The sequence below is a fragment of the Protopterus annectens genome, chromosome 5.part0 (assembly GCF_019279795.1).
Source record: "Protopterus annectens isolate FY-2018-M chromosome 5.part0, PAN1.0, whole genome shotgun sequence".
Classification (NCBI taxonomy): Eukaryota; Metazoa; Chordata; order Ceratodontiformes; family Protopteridae; genus Protopterus; species Protopterus annectens.
In genome coordinates, this window is record NC_056735.1 from 654,464,705 (window position 1) to 654,483,664 (window position 18,960).

Sequence of the window (18,960 nt, forward strand, 5' to 3'; positions counted from 1 at the left end):
TCAGCCAGATAGAGCAATTTGCCTTTTGTGTAGACCATCTTGAAATTGTACTTTTGCAGTTTAAGCATTATTCTTTGCAATCTCACTGGAGTGGAGTGCATAGACTTCTTTTGAATAATAACTAGAGGTTGATGGTCAGTTTCAGCCAGAATAGCTCGAGTCAACCATAAATATAATCGTGTAACTTGGAACATGCAAATATTATTGCCAAAAGTTCCTACTCAATTTGAGCATACTGCATCTCAGTTTGGGTTAGTGCTGTAGATGCATAGGTTACTGGTCTGCCCTCTTGAAGTATAACTGCGCCTATAACAAATTTTGAAGCATCACAGGAGAGAGTAACTGGTTTATTCACATCATAGCATCTTAACATATATGGGGTGGCAATTTTCTGCTTGAGGTTAGGTTGTCAAATGCCTTCTGGTGCTGTTCCAACCATGACAATGCAACATTTTTGCATGTGAGCTCTCTTAAAAGTGCTGTCAACTCACTGACGTCTGGTATAAATTTGCCTAAATAGTTGACCATGCCCAGGAAATGCTGTAAAGCTTGTACATTGTTTGTTGCTGACATTTTGAAGAGTAGCTGCTTGCTTGGTTGAGTCTGTTCTCAAGCCTATACTCGTAAACATGTGTCCTATATATGTAACTTCAGGAAGTCTGAATTTGCACTTCAGAGGACTGAGCTTCAAGTTTACGTCACGTGCTACGTCTAGAACTTTCTTGAGATTTCTGTCATGCTTTGCTTCACCATTGCCTTCAACCAATAGATCATCTACTGTTATGGCACAAGGATAACCCCAAATAATTTGCTCTATTGCACACTGAAAGACATCACTTGCAGAATTCATTCCAAAGAGCATCCTTAGGAATCTGTATGTGCCAAACAGAGTACCAAAAGTAGTTTGAAATGAGGATTTGCGATCCATCATCACTTGCTAAAATGAACTCTCTGCATCCAAAACAGAAAATACAGTAGCATTCAGTATTAGAGCTGCAACTTTTTTGACTGTGCGCATTGGTGATATAGTCTCTTTAAATGCTTTGTTCAGATGTCGTGGGTCATTGCATGTTCTTATTTCGTCTGAGCGTTTTTTATGAGCGGCTATCATGGACGACACCTGCTCGGTTGGTTCTGTGACTGGGCAAAGCACACCTTGCTGCACCATTTTATCCAGCTGAACCTTAACTCTATCGTGCATAGCTATCAGAACTCTTCTTGCTGGTCTGACTACTGGAGTGACCTCTGTGTCTAACTTCATGGAATACACAACTGGAAGTTTGCCTAACTTGTCATCGAAAACATCAGCATACTCTGAGAAAATGGCTTCTGAGAAATTAGAACTCAGAAATGCACTTACATGATGGTCATCTTTAGCAAAAGAAAGCAGATTCATTCTCAAACTATCTTTGAGACCCAGTAAAGATTGCACTGGTCTTTGGACTACATAGAATAACAAGTTGTAACAGTTATCGGCCAAATAACATGAAAGCATCACTGCTTCGGATTGAATTTCTTCACCTCCATAAGCAGCAAGTCTCTCACTGCTGGTTACATTGAGTTGTTCGTTAGTTCTCACTCTTGCAAATGTATCTGCTGATGTGTCATTACACCTTGAACCAATGTCTACTTTGAGCTCTGTGGATTTTCCATTAATCCAGACAGTACAAAGCACTTCGCTTCTTGTTAATAAGTTCACTGCATCAACTCTTTCACCAAGCACTGATACACCATCTACATAGAAAGCTGACTACTTTGACTTTACTTGATCAGTTTGCTTTTTTGTGCGACCTTTGTTTACAACTGTGTGAGGTTTACTTGATTTGCAAAACGTTTGGAAATGTTTCCATTTTTTTTTTACACTTGTGACATTGCTGACCATATGCTAAGCACTTCTCTTTTAGACTCCTGATTCGCACCTCAAATGCAACAGTTAACAATAAAGCTAGATTTGGGTTTTGCTGATTCATGCTTACTCTTCACTGAGTTGGTGCAAGCTCCTTTCTTAGAACTTTCTGGAAAGCCACGTGCCTTCTTTGGAAACCCTGTAGCTGCCACATGCTAAGGCATGGTCATGTTTGCCATGTGTTGCATACTATCTACATTCTCTCTGGAGCCAACTGAAACCATGCTCTTGTCACTCGCAAGCATACTTGTGTGTTTTCCCATCATCTCATTGATTTGACAAATCTCTGTGGCTTTGCTCAACGTTAAATCCGTGTCACAGAATAAAATCTTTCTCATAGCAGCACTATTAATACCATACACAAGCATGTCCTTTATCAGCTCATCCTTTAAATGACCAAACTGGCATGTTTTAGTTCTATTTCTAAGTCAGTTATATGAGCTGTAAATGTTTCCCCTGGTTTCTGATCTCTCATGTAAAACAAATGCCTCTCTAATGTAACATGTTCACCTAGGGGGTTACACATTTCTTTGAACTTGAGCTTCAAACACTCAGGGTCTTCCCTTGATTCGTCTTGTACAACAATATGACAGTCTGCACCTTTCCTTCATATACTGCTGGTGCATACACAAATGAATGCTCTCTTTCTATGGCCTCTGACCCAGCTAGGTTTAGCAAAGTAAATGCCCTGGTGTATGCATTTCTGTCTGCATAAGCTGCCTCTATGAAAATATCATACTCTTGCTCAAATATTCTCCATTTCTCTGCAATATTCTGATCAAACACAAGTGGTAGGGGCTTTCGAAATCCATCAGCCATATTTAATACATACCAGCAAAGGGTTTTGCAAATAAGCACAAACATACACACACATGCACATATGCTAGAAAATACTGCCAGTATTTGTCCAATGCTTTTGTGCTCTGAACTTATACCTTTTTGGGCTTTTTGGAGTCATACGAATGAATAAACCCGTAGTACCTTCAAATAACTAGACTTTATGAAATAAACTTCTCGGGTGCTTTGGTACTTCTGTAATATCGTTGGAAAGGCTAAAATGCTAAAGTCATTTATCATCATTTTCTAAAAGTTGTCATAATTTTAAGAAACATTTGATTACTTTACGATGCGACTGAATAACTCACGAGCACTATAATACTATTGTAATGTTGTCTTTTGCAAGAAAACATTTTTATCAGTGTAAGAAACATGTCAAGTAACTGCACAATGCGAATAAATCAAACATCTGTTGCCCAAAACTCAATAACTTTTGAAGTAATTGCACTTTACGAATAACTGGATACAACACAATGAAATGTCCCCAAAATGGCAGTACCATGCTAGGCAACTCTCTACAGTACAAGAAGAACTCTAATGGCAGCAGTTTGCGAATAGACACACCCAGCACAAGGAACTTTTCGAAATGGCTGTACTTTGACTGTATTTCACAAAATAGTTACACTTTGCACACAATAAAGTCTTCAAAATACATGCACAGTAATAAGCACACACTGTAAGCACTTTTACACACTTTGAGATACTTCGAATAACTTTAGTTATGCCCTTGATACAATACGAAGTCGTAGTTATGCCCAAACATAGTACTTTGCCAAAACGCATACAGTTGCCTTGTTTTATTTTCGCTTAATGTGCCCCGTTTTCTCTTATTATTATATTCATTTTGCTTGTTTAAGCCCTTTTCATGCCCAGTGTACATTTATTTTGCTCGTTTTACTCTATACTTGCCCAGCTTTTCTTTAAACACATTCGTTTTGCTTTAAACATACTTGTTTCATCAAATACTTTTTATTTTAAACATTTTTTCTTTAACAAACTTTTCATAGTTTCTGCTTGCCTGATAATGCAGTTTCTGCCCTTATAATGCCCCTTTTTTTATCTTTCCTATCAGATAGTTTGTGCTATTTCTCGTTACATTTGATATTTTCTGGCTCTCTTTGTGTTTTTTTCTCTCAGTTTTACCATCACTGTTGTCTTTGCGCCTCAAGGCCCTGAATATTCTTCTCTCTTCGATCATGGATCTGACACCATGCCGCTCTCCTACCCCGGACACAATAGAAGAGTCTTTGTGTGTTATATTTAAGCAACTTTATTTTATACAAACACATCACTATAGAGGCTTACTGATTTTAACTTAAGTAACTTGTATACAAACTAACAACTGTGATTATACATACTGGCTGCCCCTCCAAAGTGGCACTAGGGATTGCACGTGTCTTGAATTTATACTTGCACATACAGCCTTGCATGCTTCTTAAAGATGTAGCATACGCACTCATGCACTATGATCTACACTTATGTTCAGTCTCCAGAGGTGAATGATCTTTAAAGATAGTTGTTTTGCTGAGATTATTATTGGGAAGTGTTAAATAGCAAAATTAAATGTACCCACAGACAGATGGTATGGAGGTCATTTAGGTTACTGTTATAGGTTCTGTGTTATGATGTTATTGCAAAGTACCAAATTTCTCACATGAACCTTCACAGTCGTAGTTGAAACTTTTGTAAGAATGAGTACAGCTTTTGAAATACTGCAACAGTTATACCACTGTCATTAGCATTTTTATTCTTTTATTTGACTTTGTTAACCAAGTAGGCAGACTTATCCAAGAACCTTTTTTCCTTTAATAATGCAAGCAAGCTAACAGGTGAATCAGTATTCAGTTAAATAAGCTAATAAAAACTTTACTTGTTGCAAAGTGTGAAGCTAATTAGTTAATATTCTCATATTTTTACTGTTTTTATTAACTCTCTAGAGTTCAAAAGTCCTGGCTAAAAAGGAATTGTTATATGTTCCACTGATTGGCTGGACATGGTACTTCTTGGAGATAGTTTTTTGCAAGAGAAAATGGGAAGAAGACAGAGATACAGTGATTGAGGGGCTCAGGCTTCTTGCAGATTATCCTGAATATATGTGGGTAAGTGATCAGTGCTTAAGAATATCTTAGGAAAGAATCTCTGGCATTACTTTGCAACTAATTGAAATCTTGGAGTTCTGAAAAAGTATTGCTTTATCAACACAAAATTGTTTTGCTTGCTGATTTCTTTTGTATTTCGTTATATCAATTAATTACAGTACAGTACATTATATTTGGGGTGGCTATGGTGGTGCAGCGGTTAGTGTTGTCACCTCACAGCAAGAGGTTTCCTGGTTCGATCCTTGGCTGGGGTGCCTTCTGTGCGGACTCTGCATGTCCTGTCAGTGGTCATGTGGGTTTCCTCTGGGTGCTCCGGTTTCCTCCCACATCTCAAAGACATTCGGTAGATGGATTGGACACTCTAAATTGGCCCTAGGTGTGAGTGTGCGTGTGTGCCTTCTGTGGAAGGTTGGGCGCTGGGCTGGCAACTTGACACCGTAAAACTGCACTGCCAATCATGAGCGGACAGGTGATCAGCTGTGGTGACCCTTAACTGGGAAAAGCCGAAAGAAGAAGAAGACAGTACATTATATTTGCTTGATGGAAAGAGGCATTAAGCAGAAGCCTGTCTAGTCTTCTTTCAAGTGTGTTTCACATTTTAACCATTTACCTTCTCTATCATACACTCACCCTTTCTTTACATGTCCCAATTATCTTGGATGCCTCTGTGGATTCCTTTTCTTCCACCCATTCTAGTACTTTATTCCAAAGGTCAACAGGCCTCTTTGTAGAGAGGTACTTCAGCATGTCTAGCAATTAATACATCACTACAATCTGCTGCCTGTGCTTTATCTTGCCAATTCTTGTTTAGGATTACTCTTTCACATATTCTGATATGATCGTGTATACCTTGCCTATATTTTCTGTTTTTGAGTGAAGAGTACCAGCTGTTTTAGTCTCTTATTATATCCTTTGCAGTTCATCCTGCATGGCCTTTTTGTGGCTTTCCTTTGGACTGCTTCTAGAAGTCTGATTTCTCTCTCCTAGTAATGTCCAGAACTGCAAGATGTTACTTTATTGGGACCTAGTAAGGTGAGAAGGCAGCACCTGTTTGCTTCCAAACTGTTTACCTTTGAAGAGGTACCCTAACTTTTTGTATGCTGTTGCCACTACCCTGTCATTCTACTCCTAATAGTCCAACTCGGCTGTGATCAACACCCCTAGATCCATTTCCTCTTATATTGGCATCACCTCCACTCTCCCAGATGTTACTTTACATTAGGGTTATTGTGATCTAAGTGTATTGCTTCCAGTTTATCTTCACTGAAACTCAACTTCCCCCATTCTTCCCCTATGATCAACCTTTCCAAATCTTCCTTTAGATTTTTCCACCCATCATGCATGCATGCTGTGCTTAATTTTATCAGCAAAGCACTTGATCCTGTTCTCCTGACTCCTGCAGAGTACTTTACTCCTGGAGTACTTCATTAGTCATTTATTCATGACATTGTCCATCTCAGCACAAGCATTAGTATACTATTTTTTACCATGCAGCTGTTCATTTTGTTGGTATTAGTTCTGCACCAAAGCTTTTTGCTTCTGTAGCAGTTAGCTGTGTGGTACCAACTCAGAGGCCTTGGTAAAGTCCAGGTAGACCACTTCTGCCATTCAAGTTATCTTGCTACTCAGTCATAAAGCTGAATTAGCTTTAATGTTTCTTTTTCTTGAAAGTAAACTCATATTTGCTGTTATACCTCATAAGTGGTTCTGTGAATTTCGCTGCCAGTACTGTTTAGACAACAGGATGTCAGTTTCACAGTTTTTTCCCGATCCCATTCCCTTGCACAACGGTAACAGATTGTTGTCTTCCATTTCTCAAGCAGTTCTGGACTGACCAGTGATCTCTTAAAATTTTTATCTGTGGATCTGCAAGCACACTGGCCAGGTAGCTTAGAACCATTGGATGCAGTCCATCTGGTGCTTATGCTTTACTTTCCATTAGTGCAGCTAGTTTCTTCTACACTTCTGTCCTTGTATATGCCAACTACTCTTCCCACTTTGCTACACGGCCTTTTCTCTTCTTGCTCTCCTTTTCATAGATTCATTTTTGTAGCAAAATAGTTATTCAGTACCTCTGCTTTTTCCCCTTGTCTTCATTGAACTTCCTGACATGTTTTTCAGTTTAGCCAAGTCTGTTTCATCCTTCTCTCAGCTTTATACCTAACATCCTGATGTCCTTCAAGAATGCAACTGCAGTCATAACATATGGGTTGTCCTGCCTCAGGCAGCCCTCGGTCGGCCGGATTCCAAAGTCTGGGTCCGACGTCGGCTGATGTCGCATTTCTCTCCGACGTCAGAGCGGCTGGAGTACATAAGCATCAGCCGACGCCATCTTCTTCAGTCTTTCTTGCCGCGCGGTGCCCGAAGCAGAAGCAGTTCGCAAGTGCCGGTCGGTCAGCTCCTGTATTCTTCGAAACCGAAGTCATCAAAAAAGCTAAGTACCCCGTTGGGGACGTTTTCTTGCCTCAGCCGATGTCAGAAATTACAGAAAAAGTAAATAATTGTTTGTCTTGTGGTAAACAAATACCTCATAAGGATTTCCACTCTTATTGCCTTCCTTGCCTTGGCCCAGACCACGACGTCTCGGCCTGTGCCGCCTGTGCTCGCTTCAATAAGCGCACTCTCAGGCACCGGGCGGAGTTCGCTGAAGACTTTTTCGGCGAAAAATTCGATTATACAATGCCGTCGGAACTACCGACATCGCAGACTCCTAAGAAACGAAAAGACCGGGACCGACATCCTCGGCCCGCGTCTTCCACCGACACCATGCCAAAACCAACGCAGTGCCCGGTTCCCTCTGAGGCGGTTATTTCACCGCTCCGAACCGAAGACACCACATTACCGATACCTCCGATACCGGGGACCACACCGGCGCCAGTTATTGATTTTCCTCCGGATACTGAAACCAAGGAAATGCCTGAGACCATTGCTGTTGATAAGGTCACTCCTGCACGTGGAGCTGCTAGGCCTCCCATGTCCATGTCTATCAAGGCCTATTCACGTGCTAAGGCAGCCAGCAAGTCCAAGCACCTTACTGCTAAAGCCTTACCTCAGCCTACTCCTGAAACACAAATCATGACTATGGCCGCAGACTTAATTTCCATGATCAGAGGTTCCCAGGCCCATCCTGAGAGAGGATCCCAGCCTCCCCCTGATAAGAGGCCCAGGGTTGAACCCTCTGACCCTCTCCCTTCATATGAAGATTCTGAGGACTCTGTTCACTCCGAAAGCCAGGAAGAGCCCTTCCAGACATATGAGGACTCAGATGAAGAGGACTCCATCCCCTCGGCCTCTCCTCCTGAGGATATTTCTTTTGGGGAAGTTCTGCATTCCATGAGGGAACATTTTAAGTGGCAAGGCCAGGAATATTCTGATTCCAGAAAGCCTTGAACCTTCCTTAAAAAGCCCCAACACAGACCCTTAGCTATACCTCCTGTGCTTGATGTTTTGGATGATTTATACTCTGACTCCAGTGTTACCCCTGATACTCTTCCTCCTGCTCCTGTCAAGCCTGACAGATACTATAGGGTCCCAGAAACTCATTCTCATTTCTTTAGGGCCCATGTTGATTTAGAAACAATTTCACAGGGACCGAAAGGGGTTTCAGCTACCACCTTCAAAAATCCTTTGCCTTCCAACAGGGAAGCTCGGTCATTAGAGAGATGGGGGAAGAAGGTTTACACCTCCACTACTTTATCTATGAGAGCTCTCAATTGTCTCTTTCATTTGTTTCAATATCAGGATTACCTGTTAGATGATTTACAGAAAACATTGGCCTCTCCTGAACCTTTAGATAGGAAGTCTTTGCAGGAGGCTGTACATAATTCTCAGCAAGTTAGCAATCACTTTCTTCAGTGTGGATATGATGCATTGGAAGCTTCATGTAGGGCAGCTATGACAGGGCGGTCATTCGTAGACATGCATGGTTAAAAGAACAACCTTTACCAGATCATGTTAAGGCAAAACTTCTTGATGCACCCTTGGAAAAGAACAAGCTTTTTGGTGCTAATGCTAAAGATGTGTTAAAGTCCATTGAGGAAAAAGCCAAGTCAGTTCAGACAGTCAAAGATTTCCTCCAGGTTCAGCCACCCAGATTCAGCAGGAATTGGCCTTCTAAAAACTGGTCCTTTCCTAACCCTGAAAGATTTCAAAGGGGCAAAAACAGGCGTGCCCGAGGAAGAGGACAATACAGAGGTTCCTACAGGGGACGACAATGGCAACCAGCAAACCAAAGAAGTGACACAGGGGTTTCTCCTGCCCGACAGGGACAATCTCAATGACTTTCCTGGACATTATAGACCACGGTTACAGGTTCCATTTTCATACCTTGCCAAGAAAACAAGGCATGCCAAACCTACCACAAAACCAGAGGGCAGAGGCTATCAAGCAAATTTCTCTGCTTGCTCAGATCAAAGCAATAAAAAAAGTTCCACAACAAGAACAAGGCCAGGGGTTTTATTCAAGACTGTTCCTTGTTCCAAGAAAAGAAACTCAATGGAGACCAATACTGGATTTGTCCACATTAAACACTTTTCTCATAGTACCAAAGTTCAAAATGCTGACTCTACAGCAACTCCTTCCCATGCTGGGCAAGGGGTCTTGGCTGATTACTCTGGACCTCAAGGAGGCATACCTGCATGTCCCTATCAGACACAGCTGCAGAAGATACCTCAGATTTCTTGCAGAGCCAGAGCATTATCAATTCTCAGCATTGCCATTTGGCTTATCTACTGCGCCCAGAGTATTCACGAAATGCCTGGCTTCAGCAATTGCTCATTGCAGGCTCCAGGGGATTCAGATTTACCCGTACCTGGACGACTGCCTCATACAAGCGGACAACAAACTGATTTTGACAAAAAACTTGAATTATGTCATGCAACTGCTACAGGCTCTGGGATACACAGTCAACTTCCAAAAGTCAAGACTTCAGCCATCCCAGCAAATAACCTTCTTAGGAGCCAAACTAGACACAGCCTCTCAAATGGCTTACCTGACAGAAGACAAGCAAAATAAGTTAACTCATTACTTCAAAGGTTTAGCAAAGCTCACCCAGATGACTGCAAGGAGATTCCTACAGGCCCTGGGTTACATGGCATCCTGCATTCTCCTGGTTCCACTAGCAAGACTACACATGAGAAAGCTTCAATGGTACCTAAAAAGCTTATGGTCTCAACACAGCAACAACCTAGAGGCAACCATACCGCTCATTCCATGCCTTCAAAAGGAATTTCTATGGTGGGCCTCGGTAAGCCAGTCAAACACAGGTATGTCATTCAAAACCTCAGATAACACAGACCATGACCACAGACGCCTCAGACCTTGGATGGGGCACATGGAGGGCAGATGTATTCAAGGACAATGGTCTCCAAAGGAAACACATCTGCATATCAACCAAAAAGAAATGCTGGCAGTAATGCATGCCATCGAGGCCTTTGGACAACAACTTCAACAAGGCCACCTGCTAATACGGACAGACAACACCACTGTGATGTGGTACATAAACAAGCAGGGGGGCACCCATTCTTATCCCCTTTGCAGACTGACAATGAATCTTTGGGAAAAATCACTGAGCCTAAACATACAGTTGCAATCCCAGTTTGTTCCAGGCAAAGACAATGTGCTGGCGGACAGTCTAAGCAGGAATTTCCTAGACCCCCACGAATGGAGGCTACATCCAGAAATCTTCATACGACTCACCTCGACATGGGGCAGGCCAGAAGTAGACCTATTTGCCTCCCACCTCAGTCATCATCTACAAAAGTTCTGTTCAAGGACATATCGTCCACAAGCATGGAAAATAGATGCTCTCTCATTCAACTGGAACTTCCTAAAAATCTATGCATTCCCACCTCTGCCACTGATGGCCATAGTATTACTAAAGATCAAAGCAGAGCAGCCCAAGGGGATCCTAATAGCTCCAGACTGGCCAAGACAACACTGGTACCCACTACTACGGAGCATATGTCACAACAAAAAGTGGGCCCTTCCCCAATGGCCCCAACTTTTGACTCAACACAACTTCAAGACAGTTCATCCCAACATCCAGACGCTACAGCTAACAGCTTGGGAGATCCCATGAATAACCTCAATCTATCTCTCTCCAAGGAAGTTCAGCGGATACTAACAGAAGCCCGGAGACCATCCACCAGAAAGGTTTACTCAGCCAAATGGAAGAGATTCAGCATTTGGAATACCAGCAAGAGTCATGATGCATCATTATTGAACATTCCACTCATTCTGGAATATTTGGCAGATATGCTACAGAATGGACTCTCATATTCTTCCATAAAAATACATGCTTCAGCTATTTCAGCTAGATACAACACTGATCCACCTGTGTTTTCACATCCTTTGTTAAGGCAATTCCTTCGGGGAATCAAGAATATAAAGCCCCCAAGAAAGGCACCAGTACCAGCTTGGGACCTCAACTTTGTCCTAGAAAAACTGACTCTACCTCCCTTTGAGCCAGCAGCTTCTGTGGACTTACAATTTCTCTCATGGAAGACAGCTTTCCTGTTGGCAATTACCTCAGCAAGAAGGGTTTCGGAATTACAGGCCCTAATGGCAATACCACCGTTCATAACCTTTCACAGAGACAGGGTCTCCTTACGAACCAACCCTACCTTTCTGCCAAAAGTGGTATCTAGGGTTTCTTTAAATCAAGCAATTCACCTGCCTACTTTCTTTCCCAATCCTGAGAACAAAGGGGAAAGACTGTTGCATACCTTGGACATTCACAGACAACTTCGCTACTACCTGGACAGAACCAAGACCAGTAGGAAGTCTGATCAGCTTTTTGTAGCTTACGCCCCTGGAGTACAAGGAAAAGCAATTTCCAAACAGACTATTTCAAAATGGATTGGACATTGTATCAGATTCTGTTATTCCTTCCATGGAAAGAGTGTGCCAGCCAATGTCAGACCACACTCCACCAGAGCTACAGCCACCTCTACAGCATTCTTAAGAGGGGTGCCTACAAAAGACATTCTAGAAGCTGTTACATGGAGCTCCGTGCTTACATTTTCCAAACACTACAACCTCCCTTTATATTCCAGATCCAGAGCAGGCTTTGCTTCAGCAGTCCTGCAGGGATTGATAGCTACACCATCCTTTTCTTAGAGCATTCCACCTCCCCCGGCTAAGCTATGGTATTCAACCCATATGTTATGACTGCAGTTGCATTCTTGAAGGACATAGTACAGTTTTGTACCTACCATAAATGTAGATGTCCGATAGATATGCAACTGCAGTCGGGTTTTCCCTCCCTCCTTCCCCTCTATGCCTTGGGTCCACTCCTCTCCCTGTTATCCTTAGCTGGGGATATCTGTTATGGTGTATCTGTTTATTGCTTATTTATTTGTCTGGAAACCTGCTTTTGTCTTCCAATTTGATTACAGCCTTCCTTGGAGGGCACCTGGCATCTGGGGCAAGAAACACTGAAGAAGATGGCGTCGGCTGATGCTTATGTACTCCAGCCGCTCTGACGTCGGAGAGAAATGCGACATCAGCCGACGTCGGGCCCAGACTTTGGAATCCGGCTGACCGAGGGCTGCCTGAGGCAGGGCAACCCATATGTTATGACTGCAGTTGCATGTCAATCGGACATCTACATTTATGGTAGGTACAAAACTGTACTTTTTCGCCCCTTTTGCTAGCACTTTTCCAATGTGCCTTTCTCTTTGCCTCCTTTATTGCTCTTCTGCTTGCCTCCTTGTACTGTCTCTTTCTCTTCTTGGTCACATGCTTTACACCTGTTGTATGCCCTAATTTTAGTATGCACTAGTATGCTTTATTCTGTTTTCTTACTAATACTCTAGTTCATAGCCCTGAGTACTCTGTTCATGATCTTTTTCCCATTGCCTGATTCAGCTCTCATTTTTCCCCTTCACCTGCATATCCATGACCCCCCAACCCACACTTTCATCAGGACTACGTCCAGAATTTTGTTTCTTCTGGTGTAGTTCTGCACCATAAGTCCAAATCTGTTGCTGTCCAAGACTTCATTTAATTCCTCTCTTGTCTTGCCTGGAGCTCAAAATCTCCCAGGCAGCTTGTGGCTTAATCTGATCCCACATAAGCATAAAAATTGTCATATTTTTGTACTTGTATATCATCCCATATTGTGCTGACCCACCATCATCCTTTTACTCTGCGTACAGGATGCTTATCCTAGGTTCTGACTGTGCCACTCCTCTGCTCCTTCATGATGTGGTGTTCATTCTCCTCTCTGACCTTGCATTCAGTCGCCTTCTTTGTTATAACTCACTGCTCTTGTCTCTGTTCTTCCCATTGTTATCATTTCTCAACATCCTGGACTCAGAAACCTTAACTTCCCACCCACTATTGCCTTTGGCCCATCTTTCTGTGAGACTTGCAATGTTCAGCCTCTCCTTCTACATCACTGCTTGCAGTTGACAGTTTTCCTAGCCAGACTGCTTGCAGTACACAGTAACATTAACCAACCAAGCTGTAAATCACCTTTGTTTGTTCCCATGATATGTTCTTTATCCACTTTTCTAACTCCAGAGCAAGACGATGAGTTTCACTTTCCTCTCTTTTTAAAATTCATTTTTGCAATGTATATTCATGTCGATTAAAATAATTTTAGTAGTGGTTTTGGGTCTAAAATAACTTTGATTTTTAAGCATCCATGAAGTTTATTCATAACTTTAGACAGACTTGAAGTTATTAAACAAATTTGTGGGTGCATGCATGCACAGCTAACACTGTATTTTAAGTTTACTTTCACTGTTTCTGATTTAAGATGGGAGGTAAGTTCTCATAAGTTCATAATTCGGTAACCATTTGAAATGTTGGGGCCAGCTAGAATGAGTTGCGAAATATGGAGCCTGAAAGACTGATTGAATGTCTGAGGTATGGAGATCTCAGAATTGGTATGTATAAGTTCAGTGGTGTATCACAAAAAGAAGTTTAAAGGAGAAGACCGTTTTCAAGATTCGCTGTTCTCCTTTGTTTTTTGGTCTTTTGTTTTTTTGGCTTGTCAGCACTCGGCATTTTGAGTGCCAACATTTCTGTAGGGAGCCTAATAATTCTCACTTTAAAAAACTGTGTGACTTTTAACGTGTATAGAAGTCTGAAGTTATAGTTTTTGAGGCGAAAAAAAACATATCTGGAGTCAGTGGAGAGGAATGGCAGCTATAAAGAGTTTGGAGTGAAATGCGGTATGATTGTTCTTGGGCATTCCACACTGGGAGAAATACAAGGAAACATTACTGATACCTCTTCCCATGTCTTTGTAGAAGGAAAGGCCCTGGCATTGAGCAGCATTCTACCATTACGAAGAATGCAATGCCTAAATTGAAGAATAAAAATTTGGGCTTCCCTAATTGGTTAATTAGTGCCATTCTAGAAGGATTCATTGTGTGTCTTTATGGAATTACATAATTAGAAGACCCTCCTGCTTTGCAGGAGATGGCTTTTATCTTTTGTCCCTTCATGTTCATATGATTGGTAAAACTTTTGCTTCCTCCACAATGCTTTTTCATGCAGAGTTCTCATCATGGACATCCTGACATGGCAAACTCCAGTCTAGATAACATCAAGGTAATACTCTGAATGCCAGGAACCTAAATAACAAAATCTGTGAACTTAAGGATTTCTTTAACCTTGAAGATGGCATTTGTTTAACTGCAAAAACAGCTTCCATTGTAGAAATAGAATTCTTTGCATTCCAAGGTGCATTACCTGTCATACATTCAGATCCACTGGCAGCTGTGGGGGGATTATCTTTCTTTATTTCTAATCAACTGTCTTTCACTGGACGAGACTTCACATGATACAAATCTGGAACTGGTTAACAGCCTAGTTACACTCAGTAAAATTAGTTATCAAATTATGGCTAGTTACAGATGTTCTTCGTGTTTCACTGTTGCAGTCATCACATTTGGGTTATCCCTGCAAGGGTAGCCCTCAGTCGGCCCGAATACCAGAGGCTTAGTATTTCTGCATTGATTGCTGTCGCTCCAGGACTGACATCAGGTCGTCAGTGGTATAAAAACAGGCAGCCGACGCCATTACATCAGTCTTTCTTGCCAAAGAGCCCGAAGCAGAAGCAATTCACACGAGTGCCGGTCATCAGCTACTTGAGCTTTTCTTTTCCAAATTGAAGTTGAAGTCTTCTAAAGCTAAGTACCCCATTGGGGATCCTTTTTTCTTGCTGTAACCGATGTCAGAAAAAGTTAACCATTGTCTCTCCTGTGGAAATCAAATACCAAACCGAGACTTTCATTTCTACTGCATCACTTGTTCAGGCCCAGACCACAACGTCCCCCGCTGCCACTTTTGTGCTTTGTTCAATGTCAGAACTATATGTCGTCGGGCCCGTAGTGTAGCTAGATATTTTCACTCTCATTTCTCGACTTACGATATGGTTTCGGTAAGCCATCCAACAACAGATCTTCCAAAAAAAGCAAAGATAAAGACAGAGACAGACCGCACAGGTCCAAAACTGCCGATGACGCTTCCATTAAGCTAGTCGTCAGTTCTCTGGTCCTCAGTGAGGCGCTTTCGCTGCCCCTGATGCCCGCTTCTGTGGATTTGCAGGCTGCTACCGAGACTCTTTCGGAGTCCGGTATGCAGCGAGACTCTTCTTCAATTAAGGATCCTGCGGATGTCTCTACCTTGGATGGGTCCAGAGCCTCTGAGCAGGCACCGGCTTCTGAGGAAGTACTTCACACTGCCGATAATCGACACAGACCGACGACTTCTTTCGCTTCTACAGTTCTTTCGAAAACTACCGAGTTTCTAAGGCCCAGGGTACGAACCACACCCAAAAAACTGATGACCCAACCTTAGGCCCCTGATTCCTTGCCTCAGTCTCAAATGCTTAAAATGGCAGAAGACCTTATAATGCTTATCAGGGGAAGCCAGGCTACCCCTTCCAAAAGAAAAAGAGATTTGTCCCCAGTAGTTTTATCTGAACAGGAGTCTAATGAGACATGCATCTGAATATGAAGATTTGTAACCCCTCTCTGTTTGAGGATTCTGATGCAGAGAAATCCATCCCTTTAGCCTCTCTACCTGAGGATTTTTCCTTTGGGGGAACCCTACACATTTCCAATGTGAATGTCAGGACTATCCTCAGTCAAAAAAGAGACTCAGGAAATTCTTATATCTTCCGCAGCACAGACCTCTGGCCATTCCTCCTGTCCTGGATGTTCTGGATGATGTTTTTATGGAATCCAGTCTGACCCCTGACACCCTCCCTCCTGCTCCCAGGAAACCTGACAGGTACTGTAGAGTCCCTGACTCTCACAAATTTCTTTTCAAATATCCTACTGCAGACCCCGAGGTTATCTCTCAAAGACCTAAAGGAATCAAAGCAACTTCAGCTAAGAATCCCACCTCCTCAGATAGGGTTTCCCGAGCATTAGACAGATGGGGTAAAAAAGTATACACCTCTGCTACTCTTGCTATTAGAGCATTAAATTGTCAGTTCCATATGCTGAAATATCAGCAACTTACCATGGAACTCCTCAAAAAAAATCTTCTTTCCCTGCTTGTGCAGAAAATAGAGTTACAAGAGTTAATGCATCCTGCAAGTCAAGTAACTAAGCACACCATACAATGTGGTTTTGATGCCCTAGAAGCGTCTTGCAGGGCAGCAGTTACTGGTTCTGTACTTAGAAGACATGCTTGGCTTAAGGAACAGACCTTGCCAGACCATGTCAAATCCAAGTTATTGGACACACCCTTGCACAAAGACAACCTATTTGGCACCAAGGCAGAAGAGGTCCTAAAAAGGTGGAAGAAAAAGCTAAATCTATGCACAGTTAAAGATTTCTTACAGGTCCAGCCACCGAGGTTCAGTAGGCATTGCCCCTCCAAGCACTGGTCCTTTCCTGCCCCCCCAGGTCAGCTCAGCCCAGACCGAGGGGAAGCAGTCCCCCCAGACAACAGCCCCAGAGAATTCAGAGATCTAAGCAATGGAGTTCCTCCTCTTCAAAACCAGGGAGTGCAAAGTCACCCCTTATGGTAAGAGCTCACAATGACTTTACACTTCCACCCCCTCCCTCTGCCCACCTGCACTTACCCCTACGAGGAAAACTCTCTTTCCACGCAAGCAACTGAGCCACCATTACCAATGACGGCTGAGTCCTCAAAGTAGTGTCCCAGGGATACAAATTTTATTTTCACACTTTGCCAACCCCAAAAGGGTTCCCAGATCTTCCCCCAAACCAGTGGGCAGAGGCCAAAAAGCAAGTCCTTTCCATCCTCACTATGAGGGTAATAGAGCATGTTCCTGCAGAGCAGACAGGGCAAGGTTTCTACTCCAGATTCTTCTTGGTACCCAGAGAAGAGGGCACATGGCCCCCCTTCCTCGACCTATCCATTCTAAACACATTTCTGGTGATACCAAAATTCAAAATGCTCACCCTCCAGCAACTTCTTCCTATGCTTTCCAAGGATGCTTGGTTAGCCACCCTAGACCTAAAGCAGGCCTACCTACACATCCCAGTCAGGGAATCATGCAGGAAATATCTACATTTCAGAGCAGGATCACTGCACTTTCAGTTCTCTGCGCTTCCCTTTGGCTTATCCACTGCACCCAGAGTTTTCATAAAATGTCTGGCTCCCGCCATTGCTTTTTGCAGGCAAAGAAATATTCAAATTTACCCATACTTAGACAATTGCCTGATTCAGGCAGATAATCAGGAAAAGCTGCTGAAGCACTTGACCTTTGTAAAGGACCTACTGACCTCCTGGGGGTATACTGTCAACGAAAAGAAATTAAAACTAGTACCCACACAAAAAAATTGTATTCCTGGGAGCAAGCCTGGACACAGCATCCCAGATGGCATTCCTTACACTAGAAAAACAAACCTACCTGACAACCTACTTCTCTCAACTAGCCACCAGGACCCAGTTATCCGCAAGGAAAATCCTGCAAGCTCTAGGGTTCATGGCTTCTTGAATTCTACTCATTCCATATGCCAGAATGCATATGAGGAAACTACAATGGTACCTAAAAAGCCTTTGGTGTCAGCACTCTCAAGACCTGGAAACTCTTATACCAATGATACCTTGTCTAAGGAAAGATTTTCTTTGGTGGCCAGCAGTATGCTACGACAACAAGGGATTTCCCTTCCCAGTACCCCACGCCGCCCAGATCCTCACCACAGATGCATCAGACTATGTCTGGGGTGCACATCTGGATGGCAGGTGCATTCAGGGCCAATGGAGCCCAAATCAAATACATCTGCACATCAACCAAAAAGGTATGTTAGCTGTTCAGCATGCCCTGACAGCTTTCAGACCCCTACTCTCCCCGGGGCCTCTGCTGATCAAAACAGACAACACTATGGTGACATGGTACATCAACAAGCAGGGAGGGAGTCGCTCTTATCCTCTGTGCAGGCTTGCCATGACCCTTTGGCATAAGGCCGCAGCCAGGCAACTACACCTGTTAGCACAATTCCTGCCAGGCTGTCTAAACTCTCTGGCAGATAACCTAAGCAGAAACCTGCTAGACCCGCCCGAGTGGCAGCTAGACCAAAGAAGCTTCACCCAGAAATGGGGCACCCCGAAGGTAGACCTCTTTGCCTTCCACTCCAATCATCAGCTCAGCAAATTCTGCACCAGGGAACCTCACAGCAAGGCCTGGAAAGTGGATGCTGTATCCTTCCAGTGGGGTAAACCTCTTGGTCTATGTATTCCTCCCTCTACCACTCATTTCAAGGGTGCTGTGCAAAATAAGGGAGGAAAAACCAAGGACAATCCTGATTGCCCCAGACTGGCCACAGCAGCACTGGTACACACTACTGCGGAGCCTGTCACCCCTGCCACCATGGCACCTACCTCATATCCCAACACTCCTGACCCAGAGGAATGGAGAATTCATCCATTCCCAATTGCAGACCCTCAGTCTGGCAGCCTGGCTTATTCCATGACCTCTCCTCAAACTGCCAGTCTAAGCAAACAAGTTCTAGATGTTATATGTGAGGCCAGATGCCCCAGCACTAGAAAGTGGAAAAGGTTTTGCACCTGGATCCAGGCTAAGGGAGCCGGAAAGCAACAGCCCACCCTTCCTCTCATCCTGGATTACCTGGCATACCTGCTACACAAGGGTCTATCCTTCTCTTCTGTTACAATTCATGC

The 18,960-nt window shown here is 43.1% G+C and overlaps 1 protein-coding gene across 2 annotated transcripts in view; it reads left to right on the forward strand.

The window, feature by feature from the left end:
- The window catches only part of AGPAT3 (1-acylglycerol-3-phosphate O-acyltransferase 3), a 1,609,180-nt gene that overhangs the window by 1,383,716 nt on the left and 206,504 nt on the right, over nucleotides 1-18,960 (forward strand). For both annotated transcript variants that reach the window (XM_044072498.1, XM_044072499.1), the window contains one exon: nucleotides 4,681-4,842. In XM_044072498.1, coding sequence (XP_043928433.1) covers nucleotides 4,681-4,842 — 162 coding nt within the window. The remainder of the gene's footprint in view (nucleotides 1-4,680; nucleotides 4,843-18,960) is intronic.